The sequence below is a fragment of the Rhinopithecus bieti genome, unplaced genomic scaffold (genome assembly GCF_001698545.2).
Source record: "Rhinopithecus bieti isolate Rb0 unplaced genomic scaffold, ASM169854v2 scaffold_23283, whole genome shotgun sequence".
Lineage (NCBI taxonomy): Eukaryota > Metazoa > Chordata > Mammalia > Primates > Cercopithecidae > Rhinopithecus > Rhinopithecus bieti.
The window spans coordinates 850,055-876,997 of NW_016810852.1; the positions used below are offsets into that span (position 1 = coordinate 850,055).

General features: G+C 38.2%; 1 protein-coding gene across 1 annotated transcript in view; it reads left to right on the forward strand.

Moving 5' to 3' along the window:
- Nucleotides 1-25,552, forward strand: part of SUCLG1 (succinate-CoA ligase GDP/ADP-forming subunit alpha) — a 43,802-nt gene extending 18,250 nt beyond the window's left edge. Inside the window, 9 exon segments of the mRNA XM_017892977.1 lie at nt 398-501; nt 5,592-5,708; nt 7,506-7,718; nt 7,864-7,921; nt 15,623-15,706; nt 17,385-17,516; nt 17,519-17,535; nt 23,454-23,642; nt 25,309-25,552. Coding sequence (XP_017748466.1) covers nt 398-501; nt 5,592-5,708; nt 7,506-7,718; nt 7,864-7,921; nt 15,623-15,706; nt 17,385-17,516; nt 17,519-17,535; nt 23,454-23,642; nt 25,309-25,335 — 941 coding nt within the window. The 3' untranslated portion in view covers nt 25,336-25,552.
- The last annotated feature ends 1,391 nt before the right edge of the window (nt 25,553-26,943 follow it).

Below are 26,943 nucleotides of genomic sequence, written 5' to 3' on the forward strand. Positions count from 1 at the left end.
GTAAACATTATTAAAAGGGGTGACACTTTGTTTTCAGTCCCTGGATTTAATTTTAACCATTTATCTTTGAGCCCCAGTTTTTTTCTAGGAAATAAAAATGATAAACATTAGTTTGGTTTTTTTTCCTCAGTTCAGAAAAAAACTACAAGATTATGGTTCTTGATAAAGGGGATCCTGGAGAATGGAACGATGTCATTTTTGTTTGTTTTTCTAACTTATTACTGTGGTCACTGTGTCTTATTTAAAAGGTGACATTTAGGTTTGCCGTGATCACAGGATAGCTCGTGCATTAGAGGATTTTGTGTATGTGTGTCATCAAGTTGAATTATTGTTCAAAAGTTTAGAAAAATTATAACGTGTCATTTTTTTTTTTTTTTTTTGGTTTTTTACCTCTTAGTGGCACAGAATGGAATTCGGCATTGTTCCTATACAGCTTCTCGGAAACATCTGTATGTTGATAAAAATACAAAGATTATTTGCCAGGGTTTCACTGGCAAACAGGTATGTATATCTAGATTTTTTATTTTGAAATGTAGACTAGAGATATAACAAATTAACAATTTTTTAATTTTTAATATCACAGAACACATGATTGTTGCAGAGAAATATACTGTACAGCAATGGGGTTGTGTCTCAGGAGAAGGTTAGTTGCTATTGTCGGCCTATAACATAAAAATTGTGTTTAAACTTACGTTGCAAAGGAGTATATTGTATGCTTACTAGGAGTATATTGTGCTGGAGGCGTATACACTTTCTTTCAGCAAATATGACACTAATGATTTTCCTCCAGTGTTGAAACAGATCACCATTTCTTTGACTTAGCACTAGGTAAACTAGATTCTTGTGTTTAGGTTTTGTACAAACAGACAAAAAACCATATTGTTAAACACAGAATCCATATTCAGTGTGGAGAAATGCTCAAACCCAGAGAGGCTCATGGATACTGAGACGAGCAGAAGAACCAGCCCACTGACTTTTCCCATCTTATACTTTTTCTGGGACCATGGCCTGGGACTAGCAGGCAAAATTGCCTGAAATGTTTTAATTTGTTCTCATTTATTGATATTCATTCTCTCATCCTCTTTCCTGTTCACTTCATAGATTTTGTATAAGTGTAAATAAATATATCTGTGATGCGATTCTATAATAAAATGCCACATAAGAATCTTCTTTCCTTTTTCCTGCCTTTCTACTCCCCAGGAATTCCTTCTGTTAACAAGTTGGCATATATCCTTTCAGATATTTTTCTTATGCATACAAACATATTTATATGTGTTTTGTAGTGTTTATTATACAGAACTATATATATTTATATAATATTATCCAGCATATAATATATATACAATCCATATTTCTATAAAATAGATACCTAAAAGTGAAATTGGATGTCATATGGTCTGTGTATTTATAATTTTAATAGCTACTGCTAAATTGAACTTTAAAACATTGGAACAAATTTATACTTCCACCATAGTAGATGCACAGAAGTTTTTAAAATGAGGGAATACTATCAAATCAATTAGAGTATAACCAAGTGTCTTAACCCAAAGTATCCCTTTTTTATTATTAAAGGAGATATGGCAAGATAAAACAGTCAATTTTAAAAAATAATTTAATGTTAATGATTTTTCTGTAATTAAAAGAATTGTCAATTCTTCAGTATTTTGGTAATCTAGAGCAGAGGTCAGTAAACATATTCTGCAAAAGGTCAGATTGTAAATATTTTAGGTTTAGTGGGTCATACAGTCTCTGTTACAACTACTCAAAAGCATTTTAACAGCAAAAGCAGCCATAGAAAATATTGTCAATGAATGGACTTGGGTGCGTTCCAATAAAACTCAATTTACAAAACCAGGTAGTGGGCCAAATCCTATAGACTGCAGCTAGCAGGTTGTTTCGTGTGAAATGGTCCTTTGCTTTTCTATTTTTTTTTTCTGAAATGACGGGGCACACAAATGTGTTGCAGTAGACCTTTCTTCTTTTTCTTCTTTCATTCCTCTATTACCATAAAAAAAAAAAAATCCACCAATAACAAAAAATGAAACATCCATAAAACCTTGAAATTTTGTTCCTCGTAAAAATGGCTGGGTGTGGTGGCCCACACCTGTAATCTCAGCACTTTGGGGAGCCAGAGTAGCAGGATTGCTAGAACCCAGGAGTTTGAGACCAGCCTGGGCAACATGGTGAGACCCCATCTCTACAAAAAATAGAAAAATTAGCTGGCTGTGGTGGCGCATGCCTGTGGTCCCAGCCACTCAGGAGGCTGAGGTGGAAGGATCACTTAAGTCCAGGAGGTTGAGGCTGCAGTGAGTCATGATTGAACCAACTTGGGTGACAGAGTGAGACCCTGTCTCAAAAAAAAAAAAATGTTTATTCTGATAGCCAAATAATGTTATGTATGCCACTTCCCTTATATACATTCTAAGGAAAGTAGATCTTCATCCAAGATTCGAAGTGCATTCTATCATCCCCTTCCCAATTGATGTTATATTCAGCCTCTTTTTTGTTATATATTAATATTATTAGCATATAATCAGATATTTGATTAACCCAAAATCTCCACATAAATTTATTATATATAATTTTGTTTTTCTGTTTGCCAAATATTATATGATTCTATGACATTTTAAGCTGTGAGCTTTTTTGTAAAAGCCATTGCCCATGGTGTAAGCACTATTCAGAACTGTCTCTGTGTTCTAAATAAGGTAAAGGTTTGCCTAAATATTTAAATCCAAGTGTAGTTTTAGTGTGTTTCAGTTACCTGCAGTTAACATTGTTTCTCATTCACTCTCCTTTTTTTTGTTTTTGTTTTTAAAGTTAAGTGAGAGCGTTAATTGCCTCAGGTTTGTTGATTCAGATTCATCATAGAGATAATGGTGATGTCTGAAGTTTAGAACGTACTTCCACACTAAATCTGCATATTGCCTCATTAGTTTTTCTTAGTGCACACATTGTTCCACATATGAATGAAAAATCTTTGTATTTTAGAGTATGTTTCAGCAATGCAGTTTTCCAGTGGGTGCCATCTTGTTTCTTTTACTGGGTTTATAAGGTACTAAAATTATTACTGTTCCTAACTGTGTACTAGCTGGTGATAATGGTAAAACTAAGGAAAATAAGCTTATTTTGAATAGATGTGTTATTCCTGTTTAGCACTACTTTAGGATTAAAATTTGTTACTTTGAATTTACCTGGCAGTGTAGTCTAGGGCAGTGCTTCTCAGTGTCTGTAGCAAAAGCGCAGTGTAGGTGTTTGTTTTTAATTTTCAGTCTAATGTAGATCAATATTTTAATAAAATACAGTAAAAGCTGTAGGTAGCAATGTCATACTGCTGTATTTGCAAACATTTTTACTTTTTTAAAAATTAGATTTTCTCCCTCCCTCTCCCCCCTCCTTCTTTTTTTATTGTTTTCTTTTCTTTTCCTCTTATCTCATTGCAGAGCAGCAAGAGTCTGCAAACTCTTTGAATAGCACTGCTTTAAGAGAGAGAGCACTGGCCTGTGGTTCTTTCAAAACCCTGCCCCTGACTTTAGACAAGTTAATTAACATGCTTGGGATCAAGTTTCCTATTTTGAAAAATAATTTGTATCAGAAAATTTCTGAAGTCCTTCCTAAGGCCCTGATTTGTATTCCTTTAATAGAACGTAAATAGTTGGCACCGCATTTTGAAGGTGCTTGAAATGACCACATTGATTCATTCATTTTTCAACAGCTATTTATTGAGTGCCTACTGTATGTTGATTTAGGTGTCATATTGCAATGAACAAAGTAGACATAAATCACTGTCTTCATGGAATTTACATTTTAGTGGTTGGGGGGGAATATATCAACAAAATGAATGAGTATATTATGTGGTATGTTACAACGTATAATTGCTGTGGAAGAAATAAGCCGGGGAAAGGAGGAGTGTGTGTAGTCCTGGTGGTTAGGATGGAGGAGAGGGCGATTTTATATCAGGTGGTCAGTGAAAGCTTGATCTCTGAGTTAAGATGTAAAAGAGACGTAGGAGTGAACCAAGTAGATATCTTAGGGAAGGATATTCCATGCAGAGGACACAATGAGGCCATGAGGCAGGCATGTGCCTGCTGTGTGTGGAAGCTGCAAGGCCAGAGTGGCTGGAGTGTAATGAGGAGGCAGGTACGGGATTCTGATGTGGGGAGACAGCTTGTACATTGACTTGTAGGCCAGTATATGGAGTTTGGCTTTTACTTGACTGAAATCTAAAACAATCAGAGTGTTTGATTAGAGGAGTACTGTGATCTTCCTTATGTTTTGACCAGATCACTCGGGCTACTATGGAGATTAGATTGAAGGGGAGCAAGGGCAATAACCCATCAAGAGTTGAAGTGACTTAGACCAAGGTAATAGCAGTAGAAGGGGGAGGAGTTGTTGATTATACTTTGAAGATAGAGCAATAAGATCTACTGATGGATCTAATATGGTACATATGAGAAAGAGAATAATCAAGGACAACTTCAGTATTTTTGGTCTGATTATCTGAGAGGCATGAAGTTGTCTTTAACTGAGATAGGGTAGATGGAGGGGAGTGATCGGGAACTCAGTTTTGGACATGTTGAGTTTGAGATGCCTGCTAGTTCTCAAAGTGGAGGTGTCAGTAGGCAGTTGACAATGTGAGTATGGAGTTCAAGGCTTAGATATATGGGGTGTGTGTGTCTTTGTGTGTGTGGGAGGGGTCACCATATGGATGATACGTATTGCCATGATACGGGATGACATCACCAAGGGTATGAATTTGGATGAAAAAGAGAAGTCTAAGGAGAGAGAAAGAGAAGAGGGGAAGTCGAACCCCAGAAGCCTAGTGAAAATGAATCTCTCAGTCCTTGGAGCTGTTTTTGGTTGTCGTTAACTGGATGGAGTTATAACAGTGAGGAGAGTGTGCTACTGGCGTCTAATGAGTGGAGCCCATGGTTGCTGCTCATTGTCCCACTAGGCACTGGATGACCTCTCATAAGAAAGAATCATCCTGTCCAAAATGTCAATAATGCTGAGATTGATGAGGAAAAGTGAATGGATAGAGAAATACAGGTTGTTGGGTGGGCAGTATTAAAGGCTTACTTAAGGTGAGTGATCATTAATTTAAAATGAGACCAGTTGACATGTTTTTTTTTCCCCAGTCACTTTTTGGCTGCACATGTATAGACTTAGAGTAGGGGGAAAATTGGATATAACCCAGGTTCTGGTTTTGCCAGATATTTAAGTTGAAGTGAGAGAAAGCCACGGTTGTTGTGGGAGGGTAATGATCTACCATGGATTTTAAACTGAGGAGTGTGAGCCCATGAGGAGTTGAGAAACAGGAAGTTTCTGGTCATCAGCCAAGTTTGAAAACGGAATCAAAGAGGCCCTTGTTTATAGCTATTTTGGTTTTTCAGAGGCTTGTTTTGCTTCAAGGTTCAAAGCTATGTTTAGTACATTGATGGGAATGCTTCATATATGTTATGGAATAACATATTCCATATGTAGGAATAGCTAACCTATTTGTTTTTCTTTTCCTAAGTTGCTAAGATTGCTTTTGCTTCTCTTGGGCTTTCCAGTCTGCGGTTTCTCATGGATCTTGTGCTTTTTCCCCTCAGGGCACCTTTCACAGCCAGCAGGCATTGGAATATGGCACCAAACTCGTTGGAGGAACCACTCCGGGGAAAGGAGGCCAGACGCATCTGGGCTTACCTGTCTTTAATACTGTGAAGGAGGTAATTAGTGGTATCTGGGTTTGGCAAGACAAGAAAATCAAGGGAAGAGCGAGCATTCTTTGGGTAGAGATCTTAATTATGTTTCTTTTGGGAGAGTCACTTGCTGTTTGAAAATTCAGTAACCTAGAGAAATTTGAATTACCCTCAAAACCTGTGTGTCATTTTTGTTTTTAGATATGCATCAGCTATTAAGGGAGGAAGTACTGTGGCCAGGCTCCTGTTTCGCTTTTTATGTTTCCTTACCTTTCTTCTTCCAGTGTGTTAGTAGTACAAATGTCAGCAACCACCCCTTAATTCTTCCTGAGTGGGGACTATGCAGCAGGCACTGTGCTAGGTGGTTCATTCAAATTGCCCCATTCAGGCCTCACCACAACCCTCGGAGGTAGGTGCTGTTATCATCCTCATTTTAATGGTAAGGATGTTACTAGTGCAAAGAGGTTAGAGATCTCGCCCATGGTCTCACAGCTGATTAGGATGGCTTGCAGTAAAGAGTGGTCCCATGTGAATTAACTAAATTGTAGAGTCAGATTTACAAATCACAGTGTCCTAGATTCTCCTCAAACTGCTGATTTCTTAATAATTACCTTTTAAAATGATTTTTAAGTTAAACTTTAATTATTTGTTACAAAACTGATAGGTACTTTTTGTAAAAATTCAGATGATACAAAAGGTAAGTAAATTATACAGTGTTTCTGACATCTCAGATTTTGCCTCTGTAGGGAGCTAATTTAAGCTCAGTGTGTAGTCTTGCATTCTCTTTTGACTCTTATACGAATAGATACAAAACTGAGAAACTGTAGTGTAAATTCTTGGATATTTAATTTTAAAAATCTAGGAAATAAACTTAGTTCTTTGGGATGATGTGTTGATCAGCCTTAAATGTATTCTTCCCCTCTTCTTATGCATATTTTTAAGGTATATTTTAAAGCATTACATGTTTTAAAGCACAAATTTAAAGTCCTTCCTGCCATAAATTCTATTATGGCTGATTTTATAACCTCAAAATATAGAGAGGAGATATTTTTTCACAATTCCTCTAGGTAGATTTTCTTTTGTCATGAGCCTCTTTTTTTTTTTTTTTTTTTTTTTTTTTTAAGAAAGTTCTTGTTGCTCAGCAATCCATTTATAATTTATAGTGACACAAGTAGTTGTGACATTTGGAATATTCTATAAGTTTTTTGACAGATATTGTTTTTCACCTATTCTGCTCTTTCAAAGAGCTTTTTGAATGAGTAGGGTTGGTACCTTTCAGCCATATGACTTCCCAGCACAATATTTGCTGTTGTCACAGTCTAGCTTCTGGCAGTATTTGTAGCCTTTAGAGGTAGAAAACTATGTACTGTAGGTACTTTTCAATAAAGTACCTACATCCCCATGATATGACTTTTTTTGGTTCCATACTAGTTTTGATATTTTTTTGTCTCCCCCTCTATTATCATCTTGAACAGAGTTTTTAAAAATTATTTTTTAACCCCCAGCATCATTTGTGGATGATATATCAGCATCCTTTGACTCTGTTTACTGTCAAGTTGCTTTCAGGTTTACTGACATGCCATAGAGAGTGAGATGTCATAGAAGCTTTCAATTCACAGTGGCATTCAAATGGGCTGAGAAAGAGCTATGCTTGAGTCTGCTCTACTCTGACACTGTAGCGAATTTGAGAATGGGAAGAATGCTATGTCTCTGGGTAGTGTCCTCTTCTTACCCCCAAGACATTATTAAAATGATGGTATTGGATTTATTTTACAATGTTTATGATTTAACCAATAATAAAGTGCTTCACTGTTAATGTTTCAGGCCAAAGAACAGACAGGAGCAACGGCTTCTGTCATTTATGTTCCTCCGCCCTTTGCTGCCGCTGCCATTAATGAAGCTGTTGAGGCGGAAATTCCCTTGGTTGTGTGTATCACTGAAGGAATTCCCCAGCAGGACATGGTACGAGTCAAGCACAAACTGCTGCGCCAGGGAAAGACAAGGCTAATTGGGCCCAACTGCCCTGGAGTCATCAATGTGAGTGCAAAAAATAAAAAGAAACCCAGATTAAGCCTCTCACAGGGCTAAACAGCTTTGAGTGAATGCGAGTGTTATTTGTGTGTGTGACCTGTGAGTGACTTTTTTTTTTTAAACTTTTCTGAAAACTGTGATTTACTTTCAGCCTGGAGAATGTAAAATTGGCATCATGCCTGGCCATATTCACAAAAAAGGAAGGATTGGTGAGTTTGTTTGTTACATTCTTGTAGATTAAAACATTTGCCTTAAACCCTCAAAACTCACAAATAATTTTTGACTTTGCAAATCAAATTTAATTAATTTGACTTGAGTAGAATTTACCAGGGAGTTTTGTCGTCTATCAATTCTGTATCTTGAATATAATGAGTTTATTTGAGAAGCCATTACAAATCTACAGAATCAGTGAAGATTTTTTTGGTGGTGGGAGTTTGAAGATTTTTTCCTGCTCAGCACTCTGTGGATTCTTCCATGTGTTTGCATGTATCAGTAGTTAATTTCATTAACTATTATAACTTAGTTATTGCTAAGGAGTAATCTATTGTGTAATTATACCACAGTTTGTTTATTCATTTTCCCATTAATGAACATTTGGGTTGTTTTCATGTTTGAGCCTTACGAACAAAGCTTAGGTCAACATTTGTGTACAGGTCTTTTTGTGGAAACATTTTCATTTCTCTTGGGCAAAATGTGTAGGAATGGAATTGCTAAGTCGTGTTCATATGAACATAAGTCGAGTATGTTTAACTTTATAAGAAACTGCCAAATAGTTCTGCAAAGTGGCTGTATCATATTATATTTTCACTGTTAATGTAAGAGAGTTCCAATTGTTCCATATCTTCACAAACATTTGGTATTGTTAGTCTTTTCATTTTTTAGAGATAGAGTTTCGCTCTGTCGCCCAGGCTGGAGTGAACGGCTTGATCTTGGCTCACCCCAACCTCCGCCTCCCAGGTTCAAGTGATTCTCTTGCCTTAGCCTCGCGAGTAGCTGGGATTACAGGCATGCGCCACCATACCCAGTTAATTTTGTATTTTTAGTAGAGACGGGGTTTCTCCATGTTGGTTAGGCTGGCCTGAAACTCCCGACCTCAGGTGATCCGCTGGCCTCGGTCTCCCAAAGTGCTGGGATTACAGGCGTGAGCTACCACGCCTGGCCATTAACCTTTTTAAATGTAGCCATTCTACTGGGAGTAAAATGGTATCTCTTGTGGTTTGAGCGTCCCCGATGACTAATGACGTAGAGCACCTTTTCATGTGCTTATAAGGCCATTCACATACCTGCTCAATAATTACCTTGGTCTCTTAGATATCACAAACTTTCTTAAAATGTTTTAGGTTTGTAGGCACCTTAGAAAGCAGGGCAGTGATCAGAAAGGCAACTCACATGGCCTATCATAGGAAAATTGTACTGCTACTTGGTTAGTTCTTGAGGAAATAGCCAAAGTAACATTTCAAAGTTAACCACATTAGGCTTGTGTTTGGGCTTTACACCAAACTTTCTCTAAACTATACTGTTTTTCAGTCATGAAAGATGATTGACCGTATTTTTCTCTATCTATAAACCATGGCAACTAATAATAAGGGTAATTATCATAGTGGATGAGTGTCGGCTGTGCAGTTTACAGAATTGAGTTAAAGGTCATGATTTTTCTTTATTACCAATGTCTCTTAGAGCTGTCAGCCCTGCTGCCAGTGGCAGTACTTGATAATTTCACTTACGAGAGAGGTTATAGGGAGCTCCATAGGCCATCTGAGTTCCAGTGGGGCCTGATCGATGTATCACTGGTGCTCTTGTACATATTTTAATATTTCTTATATTCTTGGGTCTGTTTTGAAGGCTGTGGTCTTAAGGTGAGCATGGAAGGAATGCTGTGTGCTGAGTTGCCTTTCTGATCACTGCTCTGCTTTCTAAGGTGCCCATAAACCTAAAAAATGAAAATCAAGAGAAGTTCAGGGATGTCCTTTAGACCTTGCCTTTGTGAATGGTCATAACCCATTGATGAGACAGTTGTCTGGGAGACTGCATTTAATTCCTTTGAAAAGGGACATTAAAAAAAAAAAAAGAATAAAATATGTGACACTGTGTCCAGAGTTGGTCCCTTCCAGTGGGTTCTTGGTCTCGCTGACTTCAAGAATGAAGCTGCAGACCTTCGCGGTGAGTTACAGCTCTTAAAGGTGGCACAGACCCAAAGAGTGAGCACCAGCAAGATTTATTGTGAAGAGCAAAAGAGCAAAGCTTCCAGAGCATGGAAGGCGACCTGAGCGAGTTGCTGCTGCTGACTCCAGTGGCCAGCTTTTATTCCCTTATTTGTCCCCACCTATGTCCTGCTGATTGGTCCATTTTACAGAGTGCTGATTGGTCCATTTTACAAACCTCTAGTCACAGAGAGCTGATTGGTGCGTTTTTACAGAGCACTGATTGGTGCGTTTTACAAACCTCTAGCTAGCTACAGAGCGCTGATTGGTGCGTTTTACAATCCTAGCTACAGAGTGCTGATTGGTGCATTTTATAATCCTCTTGTAAGACAGAAAAGTTCTCCAAGTCCCCGCTCGACCCAGGAAGTCCAGCTGGCTTCACCTCTCAACACTACAAGATTTTTGAGGGGGTGAGGAGAGAAAGATGGTTATTTGTGCCAGCTATTCCTATTTTGGTACCATTGCTAATAGTCTAAATAGCCTCCTTGACTTCAGATCCTTAGGTTGAGAGTTAAGGGAAAGGAAAGATTTTTCAGTCCCTTGGGTATTTCTGAATGGACTATAATGTAATGTAATAGCAGTGTAATAGTGTAATGGATTTCTAGTCTTTGTTAATAACAGCTAATATAATATAATTGTGTATCTGCTAATTGAGTGTTATTGAAGGAAGTGATTGGATTCCAAATTGATGATATTTAACTGTACCATGCTATTTTTTCCTCTTACGATAGACAGTTTGTTACTCTCAACCACATGTCACATACTTGACTCTTCTGCCCTCTTTTAAAATTTTAAACTGCCTATATTGAGATAACTATAAATTCGTGTGTAGTTATAAGAAATAATGCAGACAGATCACCCTTTATCCAGTTAGCCCAATGGTTAACATCTTGCAAAACTATAGTATAATTTCATAAACAGGATATTGACATTGATACAGTCAATATAGAGAACTTTTCCATAACCACAAGTATCCTTCATGTTGCCCTTTTCTAGTCACTTGCCTCCTGCTTCCACCCTCTTCTCAATTCCTGACAACCAGTAATCTGATCTCCAATTGTATAATTTTGTCACTTCAAGAATGTTATATAAGTGGAATCATACAGAATGTAGCCTTCTGGGATTGCCTATTTATAGTCAGAGTAAGTCTCTAGAGATTCATCCAGCTTGTTGTGTATCAGTGGTTTGTTTCTTTTTATTACTGAGGAGTATTCATGGTATGAATGTACTTCGGTTTGTCTAACCATTCACCTGTTGAAAGACATCTGGGTTGTTTTCAGTTTGTCCTATTACAAGTACAGCTGGTATAAACATTTATGTACTGGTTTTGGTGTGAACATTGTCTTCATTTCTTTGGAATAAATGTCCAGGAGCATGGTTGCTGGGTTGTATGATACTTGCTTGTTAGTTTTTTAAGAAACTGCTATACAGTGTGGCTGTGCTATTTTCCATTTCATCAGTAATGTATGAGTGATGCAGTTTTTCTGCAGCCTTGCCAGCATTTGGTGGTGTCACTGTGTTTTTATTTTAGCCATTCTGATAAGTGTTTAGTGATAGCTCAGTGTAGTTTTAAGTTGTATTTGCCTAATGGCTAATGATATTGGTTATCTTTTTATAGATTTTTAAAATAAATTTATTTGTCATCTGTTATCTTTTTCAGTGAAATGCCCCTCCTTGGGTTTTGCTCATGTTCTAATTGGGTTGTTTACTTTTTTATGGTTTATTTTTTAGAGTTCTTTGTATATTCTAGGTACTAATACTTTGCTGGATATGCAGTTTACTTTTTCATATTTATTTAAAAGGGATCTTGTTTATATCTGCAAAAACTCTTCTTGGGATTTTGATAGGAATACACCATTACATAAGTAGGTGGGCATTACCCGCCTAACCTTCTCAGTGATGAAATGTCCCATAGAGGGGAGGGACTGTGTTGAAGACAGAGGATGTGGATGGGACAAAGGCACTGAGAATAGGGAAAAAGTGATAAACAAGACATATGGGGGGCAGAAGTTGTGGTGGTTGTCATTTGTTATGCATTAGGGTTCAGTAAGTGAATAATCTTAAAACTATTGAAATTAAATTTCACTTAAGAGGGTGGTCTTACTCCATTGATGAGTTTTCAGTTTCAACTCACTTAGTAAACATATATGTGTACCTTCTGTGCCTGGAACTATGCTTTAAGCTGGGAACATAGAGGTTGTAAAGACTCTTATTTATTGACCCATTGAAAATTATAGTCTAGTGAAGAAGGTAGCTGCTACAGAATCCCAAGCACCATTGGTGGTCTCTTACTGAACCAGGTGGTAGGAGAACATTGTTCTTAATTGGAGAATCAGTGTGTGGTCAGGATATTCAAGTTTCAGGCTGGTTGATCGAGCCTGACCATGAATTTATTTGCCAAGCCAAGATTATTAGATAAAAATTAAAACTTGAAATTTATCCTTTCCTTTTTTCCTTATGGACATTTTACAGATGGATCATTCCATTTTACTGTGTCAGCAGTAGGAGGCCATGTTATGTCGCAGACTTGAGGGCAAGGCTCAGGCCAGCAGGTAGTCTCCTTAGAGATGTTAAGCTGTTGATCAGAGGCACTGTCCTGCCTTCCGAATAAAGAGTTTGTGTTCGTTCCGTCACAGGTCAGGCTTTCTGTAACGCAAATATAAATATCTGCCCATTAAAGCTAGGTAGAATCAGTATTTTAGATCAGGTTTTAAGGATTTCTGCTTTTGGTAAAATTTTTGTTTTTTTAAAAGCATTATTATGATTTTAATATAATTCTTAACAGTGCTGAAAGTTAGCATTAGCTAAAAGTGATCTCAAACTTAGTAGTGTTTGCTATAACACTAGAAAAAAATAATTACCTGTAGGTTGCTGTAGGCCATTCAGTGTTCTCTTCATGATCCTCCCTCTGTCCTCAGTATTTGGCATCAGTACCTGCCTTGACCTCAGGAACAAGAAGAGTTGACAAGAAATGAGCCTTCTTGTTACCAGAAAGTACTGGAATTGTACTGCAGGAACTGCTGTTCTTGTTTTCTTAGAAGAAAAAATTCAACCAAGAGATGCACAGCCAGGGTTAAGTAGCAGAGTTTATTGAAGGAAGATAAAGTACATTCAAAGAGAGGAATGGCTGACCAGCTGCTGACCTCCTGGAAAACAGTAGCGGCAGTGTTTATTTAAAGAGACAGTACACCCTGAGAGATGATTCCGAACAGGCTGCTCAAAAGAGAGGATGAGCTAGCAGCAGCTAATGCTGAGGGACCCTCTTTATGAGAATATTGCATGATTATTCATGAGGGAGCATGAGGGGGTATCAGTTGCAACCATGTTTAAGCAGTCTCCTTGTGTGCACATGCTCTGTAGTTGTACATGCTAGTATACACCTCGCATATCTCATTAGCATTTACAATCTCCACCCAGGGATGTGGTTTTTACTATTATAATGAGCAAAAGGCTACTCTAGGGAAAGTTATTGGAGGATTGCACACACTCGTCAGCAGGGAAGTCCCTACCATGATTATCTCCTACTAGGGCCTGATAAGACCCCTTCAGGGCCAGTGGATCCCAACCACATGCCAGAAGTAGCCAGTGTAGCCATTGCCTTTTTGCAGACGGTCAGTAGGCAGCGCCTCCAGGACTTTTTCCAGGGCTCCCCTGCTTGCTTGTTTCTGGCCATTTGCCTAACATTCTTACCGTGTCTAATGGTAGCATTAGGGCTTATAGTGAACCATTCAATGAATGAAGTTGTTTCTACCCCAAAAATACTTGTGGTTTCACAGTGGTAGGTAAGACACAACGTCTCCTGCTTATTTCTTAGTAACGAGGGCAGTAGGAAATATAAAAGCATTGAGGAGATTTAGAGAAAGAGATTATATCTCACTTCTCTTTGGGGGTGATCAGGAAAGACCTTAAAGAGAAAGTAGCATTTAATGTGGACCTTGAAGGATGATTAGAAGTTTTGTCACATGGTGGAGGTGAAACACTCCATTTTAAGCAGAACAAATATGAAAAGATAGGAGAGCATGAAATATCAACGAGGAATAACCCAGTTTCCCTAGGTAGGGAAATAGTAAGAAACAAGTCTGGAGAGGGAGGCTGGGACTGTGCTGGGCTAGGGAGTTAGAGCACAGTTGCACATGAAGTGAGGCATCACTGAGGATGTAGTTGTCACTGTCAAGTGAAATGCATCTAAAAGAGCAATCTGACAGTGTTCTGTAGGGTCTGTGTAGCAATGACTAAGTTACGTACACACTGTTCTTTCAACTTGACAGGTTGGTATGGAGAACCTGAAGTTATTGTGTGCCCAAATTCCTAGTGAGAAGATGCATGTATGCATAGGGCACACATTCAGTACGCGTTAGTATACAATAATGGTGACATAGCACTTTGCTTAAGAATGTAAACATGCTGTACGAAAGTTGAGGTAACTTATAGTTATGCTTTTTGTCTCAGGTTGACAAAAATTCTACTTGTCCTGGTAGGGTGATAATATTGTTAGAAAAGGGTCTTCTGAGTTCTTCAAAGTTGCTCCAAGGAAGGAGTTTAAGGAAAGTAAACCATAGACACCCTAGATTAATTTTTTTGTTTGTCTAAAGTATTACATAGATTGTGGCTTTGAATACATTACCTTTCTGGAAGCTCAGCCAAGCATAGTAAACTATAAGAGACGACATCTAGCTGTCATTCCTCCCTGGCCCACACTGGCTCTCCTCCCTCCACACACACTTAATCCTGATGTGAAATTGAGTGCTTTCATACAGGTCCATTTATAAAAGAAATTAGGTGGGAGACTTGGTTCCAGAGGGATCTTGACCTTATTCCCCAGTTTTCTTTATATTGATTTTAAAGCCTATATATTGGTTGAAAATTATTGGGAAAATAGTTGTGGAGAAGATAGGTAGTATTTGAAAATGTGACTAATAGTTTGGGTACTGTATTAGTCTGTTTTACATTGCTGCAGAGGAATATCTGAGCCTGGGTAATTTATAAAGAAAAGACGTTGATTTGGCTTATGATTCTGCAGGCTGTACATGAATGGCACTAGCATCTGTTCAGCTTCTGGTGAGGCCTCAGGAATCTTTTACTCATGGCGGAAGGTGAAGGGGGAGTAGGCATGTCACATAGTGAGAGAAGGAATGAGAGAGGCCAGGATCTTTTAAAGAACCAGCTCTCATGTAAAGGAACAGAGTGAGAACTCACTCATTACCATGGGAAGAGCACTAAGCCATTCATAAAGGATCTGTCCCCATGACCCAAACACCTCCCACCGGGCCCCACCTCCAACATTGGGCATCACATTTCAGCCTGAGATTTGGAGGGTACAAATACCCAGACTACATCAGGTAATATAAGTCTAATCTATTACATTCTGCCCCTGTAGGTATGATTGTACCTACCAAATTTATGTTGATATTATCCTCTTCATAAAGATTCTCAGAAGAGATAATTTAAGTCTTTCTTGCATTGTTTTTATAGTCATAACCTTAACTAATAATATACTTTCTCCTGTGTCTAAATTTAAAAACCTCCCTGCTTTAATTTAAGCCTTTCCTTTTCATTTCATCATTTGAAGATACTATTGATTTTGATGGCAAATCATGGAATGAATTTTATAGCTATGTTAGTCACTCAAAGTGTTTGGTAATTTAGTTTACCATATTTTAGTCTAACATAGAAACACAATCTAATATTTTTGAATTCTCTTTCATTAAGGCATTGTGTCCAGATCCGGCACCCTGACTTATGAAGCAGTTCACCAGACAACGGAAGTTGGATTGGGGCAGTCTTTGTGTGTTGGTGAGGGATTTTTGCTAAAATCATTTTATTGGAGTGTAGTGTCTTCATTGGATGAGTATAATAATTATTGATTTTATTATTTGCAAAATATTTTGATACTCTTATAAAAAAGATGTTATGATCTCAAATTTAATTTGCTTAAGTATAAAGTCGTTCTATAGTTTTTCAAGATTCGTGGTCCAAGATTTCATTTCTAGGTTGAAGAACTAACGTCTTGGGACATGTGGCTCCTGGAGCACCTTGGGTGCCTGAAAACATCACTTTATTTGATTGCTCTGAAGAAATAGTTCTTTATATTAGGACTTTTGCTGTCATTGCCATTATGTTCATCAGTGCTTCATAGTTACTGAATTCTTTGCCAATTAGTGTCTCATTCTTAAGGCAAGCCTCTCAGATGCCTCTGAGCTGACAAATTGTACTGTTAGAGCCTTATTGGTGAGAAAGTCAAGGTTGAGGAAGGTTCAGTTCCTCAGAACGTCTCTTTTTATCACACTATACTGCCTCCCATTTGAAAAAATAACAAATTACAAGCTTTTACATTTTAAAATAATTTAATTATTTGTTGCCAAAAGCCAAGGCAAATTCCTCCTTTTCATATTAATAAATATTCCTTCAAGTTCTTAGAATACCTCTTAACCTTCTAGAAATATCTTTACCAAAAAATAACATATAGCTCTGGAGTGTTTTTATTAAGATCCAAATTCATAAATTAAATATTGAAGACATTAATTGAGCATTTCTACATGCAAAGCACAATCATAAGTGGAAGATACTTTAGTGTGACAGAGAATAAGAAAAGGTTTGAAACAGGCTTACTGATTCCTTCTTTTCCATCTTCAGTTTTGATTTGTAAATGGAGGATAATGATGCCTGTCTCACAGAGAAGTTGAGAAAATTAGGAAATGACAGATCTAATGTGTGCCAAAGCATAGGACTTGACCACGGTTGGCACTTAATAAATGCCAGTTCTCTTCTTCCACTCCATTTTCAGAGATGCAGTAAAAGTAAGAAATCAATCCTGCCCTCAGTAAGTTTATAATTTAAAAATAAAAAGTGGCAGCCTCTCTGTAGGGAACATTTACTTTAACCCTGTCTAAGAACTCGTTCTTAAATGTGGTATGTAGTACGGCTCTGATATGCAGGCTCTGTCATCACCGCTCTGGATCCAGAACAGGAGGGATCAGGGCAGTCACTGTCACTCACTGGCACTTGTGTCTTAAAACTTGTGGGCAGTTTATCTGCAGCATACTTCATCAAATAGTTTCTTTGCTCAAAGAAATTTGTTAAATGTTTATTCTTTCCTCTGGTGTAACATCAGCATGCAACACAGATACACATTTTCTTAAAATGTTCATTTCTAAGGAGTTATCTGGGAATAATTTTGTGAGACAGAAGAGGCTTGATAAAGGAGCTAAAGCAAAAGGAGGGTTGTCTTCGTTACAGCCCTAGAATATTCCTAGAATATCAGGGACCAACCACCATTTAGCATTTATATAATATTATCAACAGAAATAAATGTAGCATTTTGTGATTTTTAAAATATTAAATGCAAGACTAATGATACTTTAAAATATTAAGGAGAAGGGTAAGAAAATGACAAACTAGTTAAAACATTTATTGACCTAAATTCCAAGGTTCACTCTTAAATTTCCAGTTATTGATATTTTCAACTTTTCAGGCATTGGAGGCGATCCTTTTAATGGAACAGATTTTATTGACTGCCTCGAAATCTTTTTGAATGATTCTGCCACAGAAGGCATCATATTGATTGGTGAAATTGGTGGTAATGCAGAAGAGAATGCTGCAGAATTTTGAAGCAACATAATTCAGTAAGTTTGGGTTTGGAAAATGTAGCTCTTTGCTCTTAATATCAGAGGCTTGTTTCAGAAGTTATTTTTATTTTTTCAAAGGTGAACTTTTTGAGAAAACATGAAAGATAAAACTTTTCTGAGCAGGGACTTCTATACCGGACACTCAGACAATTCTGTATTATTTCTGGGTGATTCTCTACTTCCTTGTTCTGAACTCTCCTCCCCAGGCATCATCCCACACTTTGTGGTAGGTAAGTTGTTCTTCTGCTGAACAGATACATTCAGGCCATCAGCCCGAGAGCCCCTATTTGACCTGCAGACTTGGTTTTCACCTGTGACTGGTATTCTTTCTCCCGATCTCAGAGGGAAATAAGTGTTGTTTTCTCTTTTTCAAGGCTGACCTAAAGATCCTGTCCCCCCCTGCCTTTTTTTCAGGATCTGGCTTCCCTCTAGTTTTAGACTTTCCTTGTGGAATGGCACTTTCCTTCAGAGATCAAGTAGAAAAGCTTTACTGTCTATGTCCTGGGGAGGCTTTCCTTGTTGCCTTTCGCTTAGAATTAAAGGTAAAGGAGTAGTGTTGAGTTGTGTCATCATTTCCTTTAGCTTGAGGGAATTAAGCCCTATTCCTGTGGTGAAAGGAGAGATGGGGGTGCAGTAGTGACTGAAGCAGTTTGGTGGCCACGAGCCCCCACTCAGTGAATTTGTGCTGTGGCCATTGTTGTGTCAGAGAACTGTGGGAAAAAATCAAGCCATTGATTTTCAGAATTTATCTTACACTGAGGAATGAGTGAAAAATTCTCTTCAGGAGACCAGGCAAGAGAGGGGAGATAACTTTCTCTCTATGCTTATGAAAAAAATCCACTAGTGAATGAATTAAATGCCACGTAAAACTAATACTGGAGAGTTAAAGGAACCAATAATATCATGTACAGGGTGGTTTACCCAAAACAAGGCATATTTATTTGTGTTTTAAGGAATTTTCAAGGGCTATTTTGAATATACTTGATTTCTTTTGTGGTGATGTTAAGCCCTAACTCCCATATTAGATATGACTCAACTTTACCCTCATTCTCTCATTCTCTTTCCTTACTTTTCTTTCATTCTTGAATCCTCAGCGGTCGGGCTCCTCTCTGTCACTTAGAAGCTATATGACCTTGGGAATGCTTCTTAGTCTCTCATTGCCTCAGTTTCCTTTTTGGAAAAATGAGGACATAGTAGTGCCTGCCTCCTAGAGTTACTGTAAGGTCTGTGAGGTTTAAATGACTTAGTAATGTATAGCAAAGTAGTGCCTGTCACTCAGTAAGCACTCTTCTTACTGAGCCGTTTGCTGCTGTGGAATCTTCTTACTCTCCTGACATTGTGTTTGCGGAGGTCACCAGTGGCCTTGATTCATTCGTCACCCTCTCCATACTCTTGGTTTCTTTCTGGTTTTCCTCCTCTTTTTTCATTCCCTGGATCTATTTTCTGTGCTTATTTCTATGGCAGAAACCTGAGAACTAACTTTTATTTATCTCTTCTCCTGTTTCTACTCAGTTACCAAGATCTGTCTCTGAGACATCAGAGGTTTGTCTAGATTCAGAGCCTTGTCTATGTTTAGTCCATCTACTTTGGTTTGGGTCCTCATCCCATCTCATCTGGACCATCTCAATGATTTCCTTCATGATCTCTCATATTTTCTCCAACCACCCCCCTTTACTCTTAGACCATTCTGCTTATGGCCACGCAAATTATCTGCTCTTCTGAAACATGGGTATTGGTGCTCTTTGTCCTTGGTTCACATCAGACAGTGTTTCCCGTGTAATGTTTCCCATTACATGTCAGCTAAAGGGCAGATTTAGCATGGTGTTCCAGTCCTTCCCATACCATCGAAACCTTCCCTTTTAGATCAGTTTTCCATCTGACATACCAGTTTTCATTCTCACATGTCTTTGCTGTTCCTTCTGCAAGGCATGCTTAATATCTAACTTTCACTCTAGACTGTGTTATGGACTGCAGGGAACTGTTAATCTCAGTGCCCGGCCCAGTCCCCTGGCACAGTAGGCACCAATACAGGTCAAATAAATGGAGGAGTAGATTGTTAAGGATTGGAGTAAAATGTTAGATTCCCTTGTGTTCAGAAAGTTGTATAGTTTGAAATTTAAGTAAAAACTGACTTCTTTAAAAAAAAAAAGGTTTGGGTTAATACAGCATTATGCTGTGTTAAATTGAATTTAAAATGTATTTGGGCCCAATTCTGAATCCCTTGAATAGCTTAGTATTTAATGGGGAAAATGAAACATAGACATTTTGTTTCATTTGGCAGCATATTTCCTATTCCTGGTTAGTTCTTATGGAATTAATTTTTATTGAGAACCTAATGTGTACAAGATTCTAGGTTAAACAGTTCAGATGCTGCATTATATAAAATGCCTAGTGTAATACTTGGTGTAAACGTGATCTGCTGCTGCCTTTGTTGTTTAACAAAAGTTTGTTTAGCAAAAGTTCTGGTGTTTAACTTTTATCCTGATGCTTTGGCAAGATATTTTTATTCTCTCTTTATGAAAGAGAAAACTGGTACAGGAAGATTAGTAACTTGCCAATGGTAGGTATACAGCAAACGAACCAGGGGTGAGATTCATACCCAGGTTTGCCTGACTTCTCCATTTCACCATGGAAGGATGAGGAGTCAGACTGAAGGAGTTAAGAACAAAGAGTCATCAGTCCTGGGCATAGGCTCAGACTGTACTGATAGCATTCTAACTGGTCTTACTGTTTTTAGACATACCTCTCATCATTTCTGTGTCGTATTTTCAGACTACACTTCCCCATAGTCTTTTAGTTGTAGTTCTCTCCACTTAAAAAACAGAAAACAAAGAAGCCTCCAATGGCTCTTTGCTAATGGGACAGATGCAGATTTGTTTGACATTCTAGGCTCAACAAAGTCTTGATCCTTTCTAGTGCAACAATATTCCCACTTTTTGGGGAATAGGGGAGCGAAATCAAGTACAAATTAATGCCACTCAAACATGAGATTGTCATATTCTATGTAGATCTTATGAGTGAATGAATAAATAATCTGTGGAGTCTTTTTTTTTTTAATTCTATACCATAGGTACTACAGTAGGTGCCAGGCATACCGAAGTTAGTGAAAATATAACCTCTGTGTTCAGGGAATTCATAGTTTAGTAGAAGAACACATGGGGAATAGGTTATAGCCAGTGTGCTGAATTTAATAGTAGAAAGGTGTAAAAGGCACAGCAGGGTCATTGACGAGATGATGAAATATGAGGGCATTTGTGGGGAGGGTGGGAGAGAGAGACAGAAAAGGCTTATGGGGGAAGAGGAAGCTAGAGTCAGGTCTTAAAAGTTAAGTGGGAGTTTACCAAGTATCCAAGGAGGGTGGAGAACATTCTCAGCAAAGGCACAGAGCTAGAGCATTCTGTGCCTATGTAAGATAAGGAGGAAGGGAGGAAAGGTGGCAGAGGAGGCAGGAGTAAGCAGTGTCTGACCATGTAGCTCCTTGCATGCTGGCATCTTAGTGGGAATCGGGGCAGTCAGTGGAATCAGAGTAGCAGTCATTCACTGCCATGTACTACTCACAGTGCAAAGAAAAAAGAAAAGCCAGTTTCACTTATGAATGTCCTTGATGAAGCAATACAAATTATTAATTTTATCAAATTATGATGCTGGAGTCAGTATTTTGTGATAAAATGGAAAGTAAAGCACTTTCACAGTTGAGTTGTGAGCTGAACTAGCTGTGGACTTTTCATTGGACACCAATTTTACTTGAAAGAATGACTGGCAGACAAACTGGTAATTCAGACAGATCTCTTCCCAAAAATGAACAAAGTAAACCTGCTGTGTCAAGGAAAACAGTTGATAGTATTTGTTGCTGCTAATAACATTTGAACTTTCAAGTGAATATTTAAAATTTTGGAAAACTTGCATCTGTAACTGTCAGCTTGACAACTTCCTCCTACCTAGAGGCTTTTCTAATGAGCTTGGTGGTGATACTGATAACTGATTTGTGGTTATTAAATGATGAAATGTGTCAGCATTTGGAAGATCTGCATAACTCAGTGAACCCATATTTCCTAACTGAGGAATGCATGTTACAAAATCATTGTGGTTAAAAGATCACTCAAAGTGCAAGACAGATTAATGAGTTTTAAATTAACAAGGGACAGAAAGTTCACTGATACGGTTTCAGATTCCAACATTGCACCTAACCTTTAAGAAATTACCACTGAGAGATTTGGGTAGTGTCAAAGAAGAATACTCCCAATTATCTGTAAGGCAGTCAATTAAAATACTTCTCCCTTTTCCAATTACGTATCTGTGTGAGGCTGGATTTTCCTTTTATACTTCAGCTTAAATAACATATTGCAACAGATTGAATGTGAAAGCATTTATCAGAATCCATTTGTCTTTTATTAAGTTAAACATTCAAGAGTTGAAAATATAAGTGGTAAAATAATGCAACTCTTCTCACTAGAATGGTTTTTAAAGTGTTAAAATGTTATTTTAAGTGAATTAACAAATATTTATAAAATTTGTTTTAATTTCTAATATACTAAATATCATTAGATATAATACATATCAACAAAAGGTCTTTGAGATCCTGAGTAATTCTCATAAGTATAAGGGATCCCTAGACCAAATGATTTGAGAACTGCTGGTCTAGGGGAAGATGATGGTACCTAAGTGAAGGGTCTCAGGTTCCTCTCATGCTCAAGTTCTGCCTTCTCCAGGCCTCTCTGTTTTACCTGGTTCCTTATTATCTCTGGACTTCTGTTATGAACATGATATTACCATTAATTGTGAAACGTAATCATTTATTCATATGTTAGTTTATGGTATCTCTTTTTTTTTTTTTTTAAGACAGAGTCTTGCTCTGTCACTAGGCTGGAGTGCGGTGGCATGACCTTGGTTCACTGCAACCTCCGCCTCCCAGGTTCAAGCGATTCTCCTGCCTCAGCCTCCCGAGTAGCTGGGACTACAGGCTCGAGCCACCATGCCCAGCTAATTTCTGTATTTTTAGTAGAGGTGGGGTTTCACCATGTTGGCCAGGATGGTCTCAATCTCTTGACCTCATGATCTGCCCGCCTCGGCCTCCCAAAGTGCTGGGATTACAGGCCTGATCCACCATGCCTGGCCTATGGTATCTCTTAATGGATTGAGGTATATACATATTTTATATTATGTCTTCAACTACTTTGCAAGTCTAGAGTACAGAAATTTTTATATTTTCTTTGTATGGGTTATGTTTTTTTTTTAAACCTCAGAATCTAGTACATAGAGATTATACATTAGAATGGATTTTTGCTGAATAAAACTAATTCTGATCTTCCCTCTTAGACATAGAATTCCAGAGTAGAAAGGGCTTTTGGGCATCAATCTAGTTTGGCCATTTCATTTCATAGATGAGGCAACAGAAGTCTGGTTCTCAAGAAACCTTGTCCAAGGTCAAGCAGCTTTTGTTACTAGGAAATTAAGTCCTAGGTCCTTTCCAGTATACTTCCCACCTCATCTTTTTCTTTTAGCACATTTATTAAGGGTGAACTAATAATGAATTAACATAATATTAGGTTGAAGTAAAGCAACCCAGTCTTGTGTCTTAAATTATTATTATCACAAATCATATAACATATTTTCCAGTATGCTCTTTTACTTTTCAAATGAAAGCGTCACATGTGTATTTGTGAAGTAGGAATTTTATATTGAACAGATACGAACATTGGCACGGTGTTGTATTCCTGAGTTTGTATGGAAAGTTAACTCAAAGGAGAATGCACTAGTTTCTATCATGGTTTAATATTTGTGTTGGTTTTCCTAGGATGAATGGTGGGCTTTCCCCTGCCCAAGTCATTTACCATTTACCAGCAGAGTCAAGACTTTGAGGTCCAGTTTTGATTGACTTCTTCATTAGAGCATTTAAAAGATTACTTTCTTTCCAGGGTCCAAATTCCAAGCCTGTAGTGTCCTTCATTGCTGGGTTAACTGCTCCTCCTGGGAGGAGAATGGGTCATGCCGGGGCAATTATTGCCGGAGGAAAAGGTGGAGCTAAAGAGAAGATCTCCGCTCTTCAGAGTGCAGGAGTTGTGGTCAGTATGTCTCCTGCACAGCTGGGAACCACGATCTACAAGGTGAGCTCCAACAGTGGCCCACTTTCTCTGAGGTTGTAGGCTTTCTGTGTGTGTGGCCATACTGGGTACCTGGAAATCATGGCCTTTGCTTCTGGGACTTAATTGGTTTTCTGATATGCAGCTTAATAGTTTTTATCAACTCTATTGATGTCCTAGTGCCCTAATTAGGCATGACCAGGAATAATGTTCTTATTTTAAAGCTTTCTTCTTTAAACATTGGGATTTGTATTTTTGTAAGTGGCAAGATACAACATACAAAAAAAGCATCTTGAAGATCATATGTGTCATGATTTCCATTTTGAGGGTTTGGAAGGTAGCTGTGCAGATAACTGCTTTTTGTTTTGTTACTTGTTTTTTCCTTAGGGATATAGCCACCCTGACCCCATGGGTTTCTGTTTCTAAGGAGAGGAGGTTGGAGGCTGAGTAACAAGAAATGGAAATTGGATGAAGGAGTTGGGGTGGAGGGAGATCTAAAGAGGATGAGGAGATTGGCCCTGGCTATGTTGTAATACCATTGTTACTTAAAGGTTGAAGGAGTGACTTCTTAGCTTTTTTTTTTTTTTTGATTTTCCTTTTTTAATAGGACATTATGACATTAAATGCGGTTAAAATATTCTAAAGTGGATTTGAATTGTCTTTTATAATCTCTTTGTACTGATTTTCAAGTTGCCTCTTTGAGTGGTCATTTAAGGCTCTCTCTCCCTCATTATTTTTATGATGTATACCTCCGCCACAAAAAGGAGGGAGAGAAAAAAAAAAAAAAAAAAATCCCCTCTTAAAGCTGCTGGAAAATAGGTACCAGTTAAGGGAACAGCATTCAGAGAAAATTTCAAAATCCTGATTTGGTGGTCTTCTTTGCCCTTGTCTTAGGGATGAATAAAGTGGACTCCTTGTTTTATTGACTCTTTGCATGATCCTGCTTTTGGAATAGAACATTATGTGCCAAAGTGTTTGAAATAAATCTAGGTGCTTAGTGAGTGTGAGAAAGAATTTTATTTGAAGGTGGGGGGTAAAGAGAAAAGCAAATGCTTAAATTCACATTGGAGATGTGTGTTACCATTTTCTTCCAGTAAGTGGCAGCAGGGATCTACACATTTTATCCTAATTGTTAAAATCTAGAAAAATATGATTTTTGGTATTGTTTCCTTAAACACTACTTTGCTTAAGGTATTTGTTTGTTTCAGGTATTTCTAAGGTTCTTGACATTTTGTTCAAATCCTAACAATCTGTCTTTAGCTTTATTCTCTGAGAAACTGAGCAAACTTGTTTCCATTGCCTTATTAGAAGGGCTGGATGTAGTTCATGTATATAGCACTACAGTTTGGATAAGCACAATGAAGTTTCTCAGCTCCTAAAATTATTGTTATTACACTGCTATGAAAAAATACATATTATTCAAAACCTCCCTCTCCACTTCTGGATTTAGGAAATATAAAGTTGAAGCTCTGCATCTTGTTTCGTGAAATTCAAGCTGACACAGACTCATTTTGAAAGCTGTTATTCTGTGTTCAAACACCCTCATCCTGGTACATTTTTCTTCTGTAATTTGGTTGTTCAAAGGATCCTAAAGATAATAGGTTTCAAAATCATTTTGACGATAAATGTAATTTGGATCTTTTATCTTTATTCATTCCATCTCTCTTCTCTCTCTCTCCTGTTTTTGAAGGAATTTGAAAAGAGGAAGATGCTGTGAAAGAAAAAAAAAATTCCTAAAACTGTGGAATGAATCACGTAGACATGTGACCCTGCAGCAGTTTGCTTCTGTTGTCCACTGATTATCAGCCTATGTGCCTGACACTGGTCTTGCAGTACAACTGGAAGCCAAAACAAGGTGGAGGATGTCCTGAATTAAGATGTTTTCACCTCACTGTATAACAGAAACAGTCAATAAATCTACAATTTGATTTCAATATGGTTTGGGAGACTTCTTATTGTTCCAGTGTGAAGGATGAGGAGAGTGGGAGAAATGGAGGTGTATTTATATGTGTGTATGTTTTAATAGATTCTGATTGTTTGTTTGTTTGTTTTTGGAAACAGGGTCTTGCTCTGTCACCCAGGCTGGAGTACAGTAGTGTGATCTTGGCTCACTGCAACCTCCGCTTCCCGGGGTTCAAGCAGTTTTCTCTGCCTCAGCTTCCCGAGTAGCTGGAATTACAGGCGCCTGCTGCCACACCTGGCTATTTTTCTTTTTTGTATTTTTAATAGAGACGGGGTTTCACCAAGTTGGCCAGGCTGGTCTTGAACTCCTGACCTTGTGATCCACCCGCCCACCGCACTGGGCCTTTAATGGGTTCTTTAGAGAACATTGTAACCAAAACCTCTGGGGGAATGAGGCTGTAGCAGTGTCAACGTTGTGTTGTCTAGCCTAGACATAGAATGACTTCAGGTATCTTTTGAATTATAGTTTTCCATATATGTATATATCTCCATCATGCAGGGTAGTTCAAAGGGTTGGAGATGATGCGTGAAGTCCCTGGGATGTAATAAGGCAACTTAATTGTCATCAGTGCCTCTGTCATCACTACCATCACCACCACACCGTCATCATTATCATCATCAGGATTAGAGGCAGAAGCTCATTTATATTTCAGTTTCTGCCTCATTGGGGAAATGGAGAGTCTTCACCAATGCCATGCTTTTCTGTGGTTCTGCAGAGAGCCCATCCAGAGCCTACATTCTTTGTTTAAGATTTAAGACATTCACTGCAAGAACACTGGAAAGCTGTTAGCCATCCTACTTCGTGTTCAAAAGGGAACTTCTTAACAAGAAGTAATCCCAGTGGGTAATTGCCACTAAACAAGACAGAAGTGGTGCCTGTCATCAGGAACTTACATTCTGGAACAAAATATCAGATAGTGTAACTGTCCTGAAGGAAACAAATAAGAGTATAAAAAAAAAAATAGTATTAGGGAGAAGCCCCTGAAGAAACAGACGGGAATTCTCCCTGGGGAGGGGACGTGCGTTGGGACCTGAGGACTGAGAAGGTACCAGCCATGGAAAAATGGAGTGTGAACACTCAGGTAAGGGAACAGCCTGTGCAAATTCAGGGAGGGGGAAGAGCTCATTTTGAGGAGGTGAAGGAATACTGGGTAGTTTGAGATGGGTTTGAGGAGGTTTGATGGGCCTGAGGAAATGTGTTTTGGGAGCTTGCATGACCATACCCAGGCTGCTGCTGAGAACACAAAAAGCAGGTGTCAGGTGTCACAGACCAAGGAATTCTGCCCAGACCAAGGGACACATGGTGATTGACTTTCAGATCAAGTAGACTTTATTTCTGCTTGTTTCCTTAGCTTAAAAATGT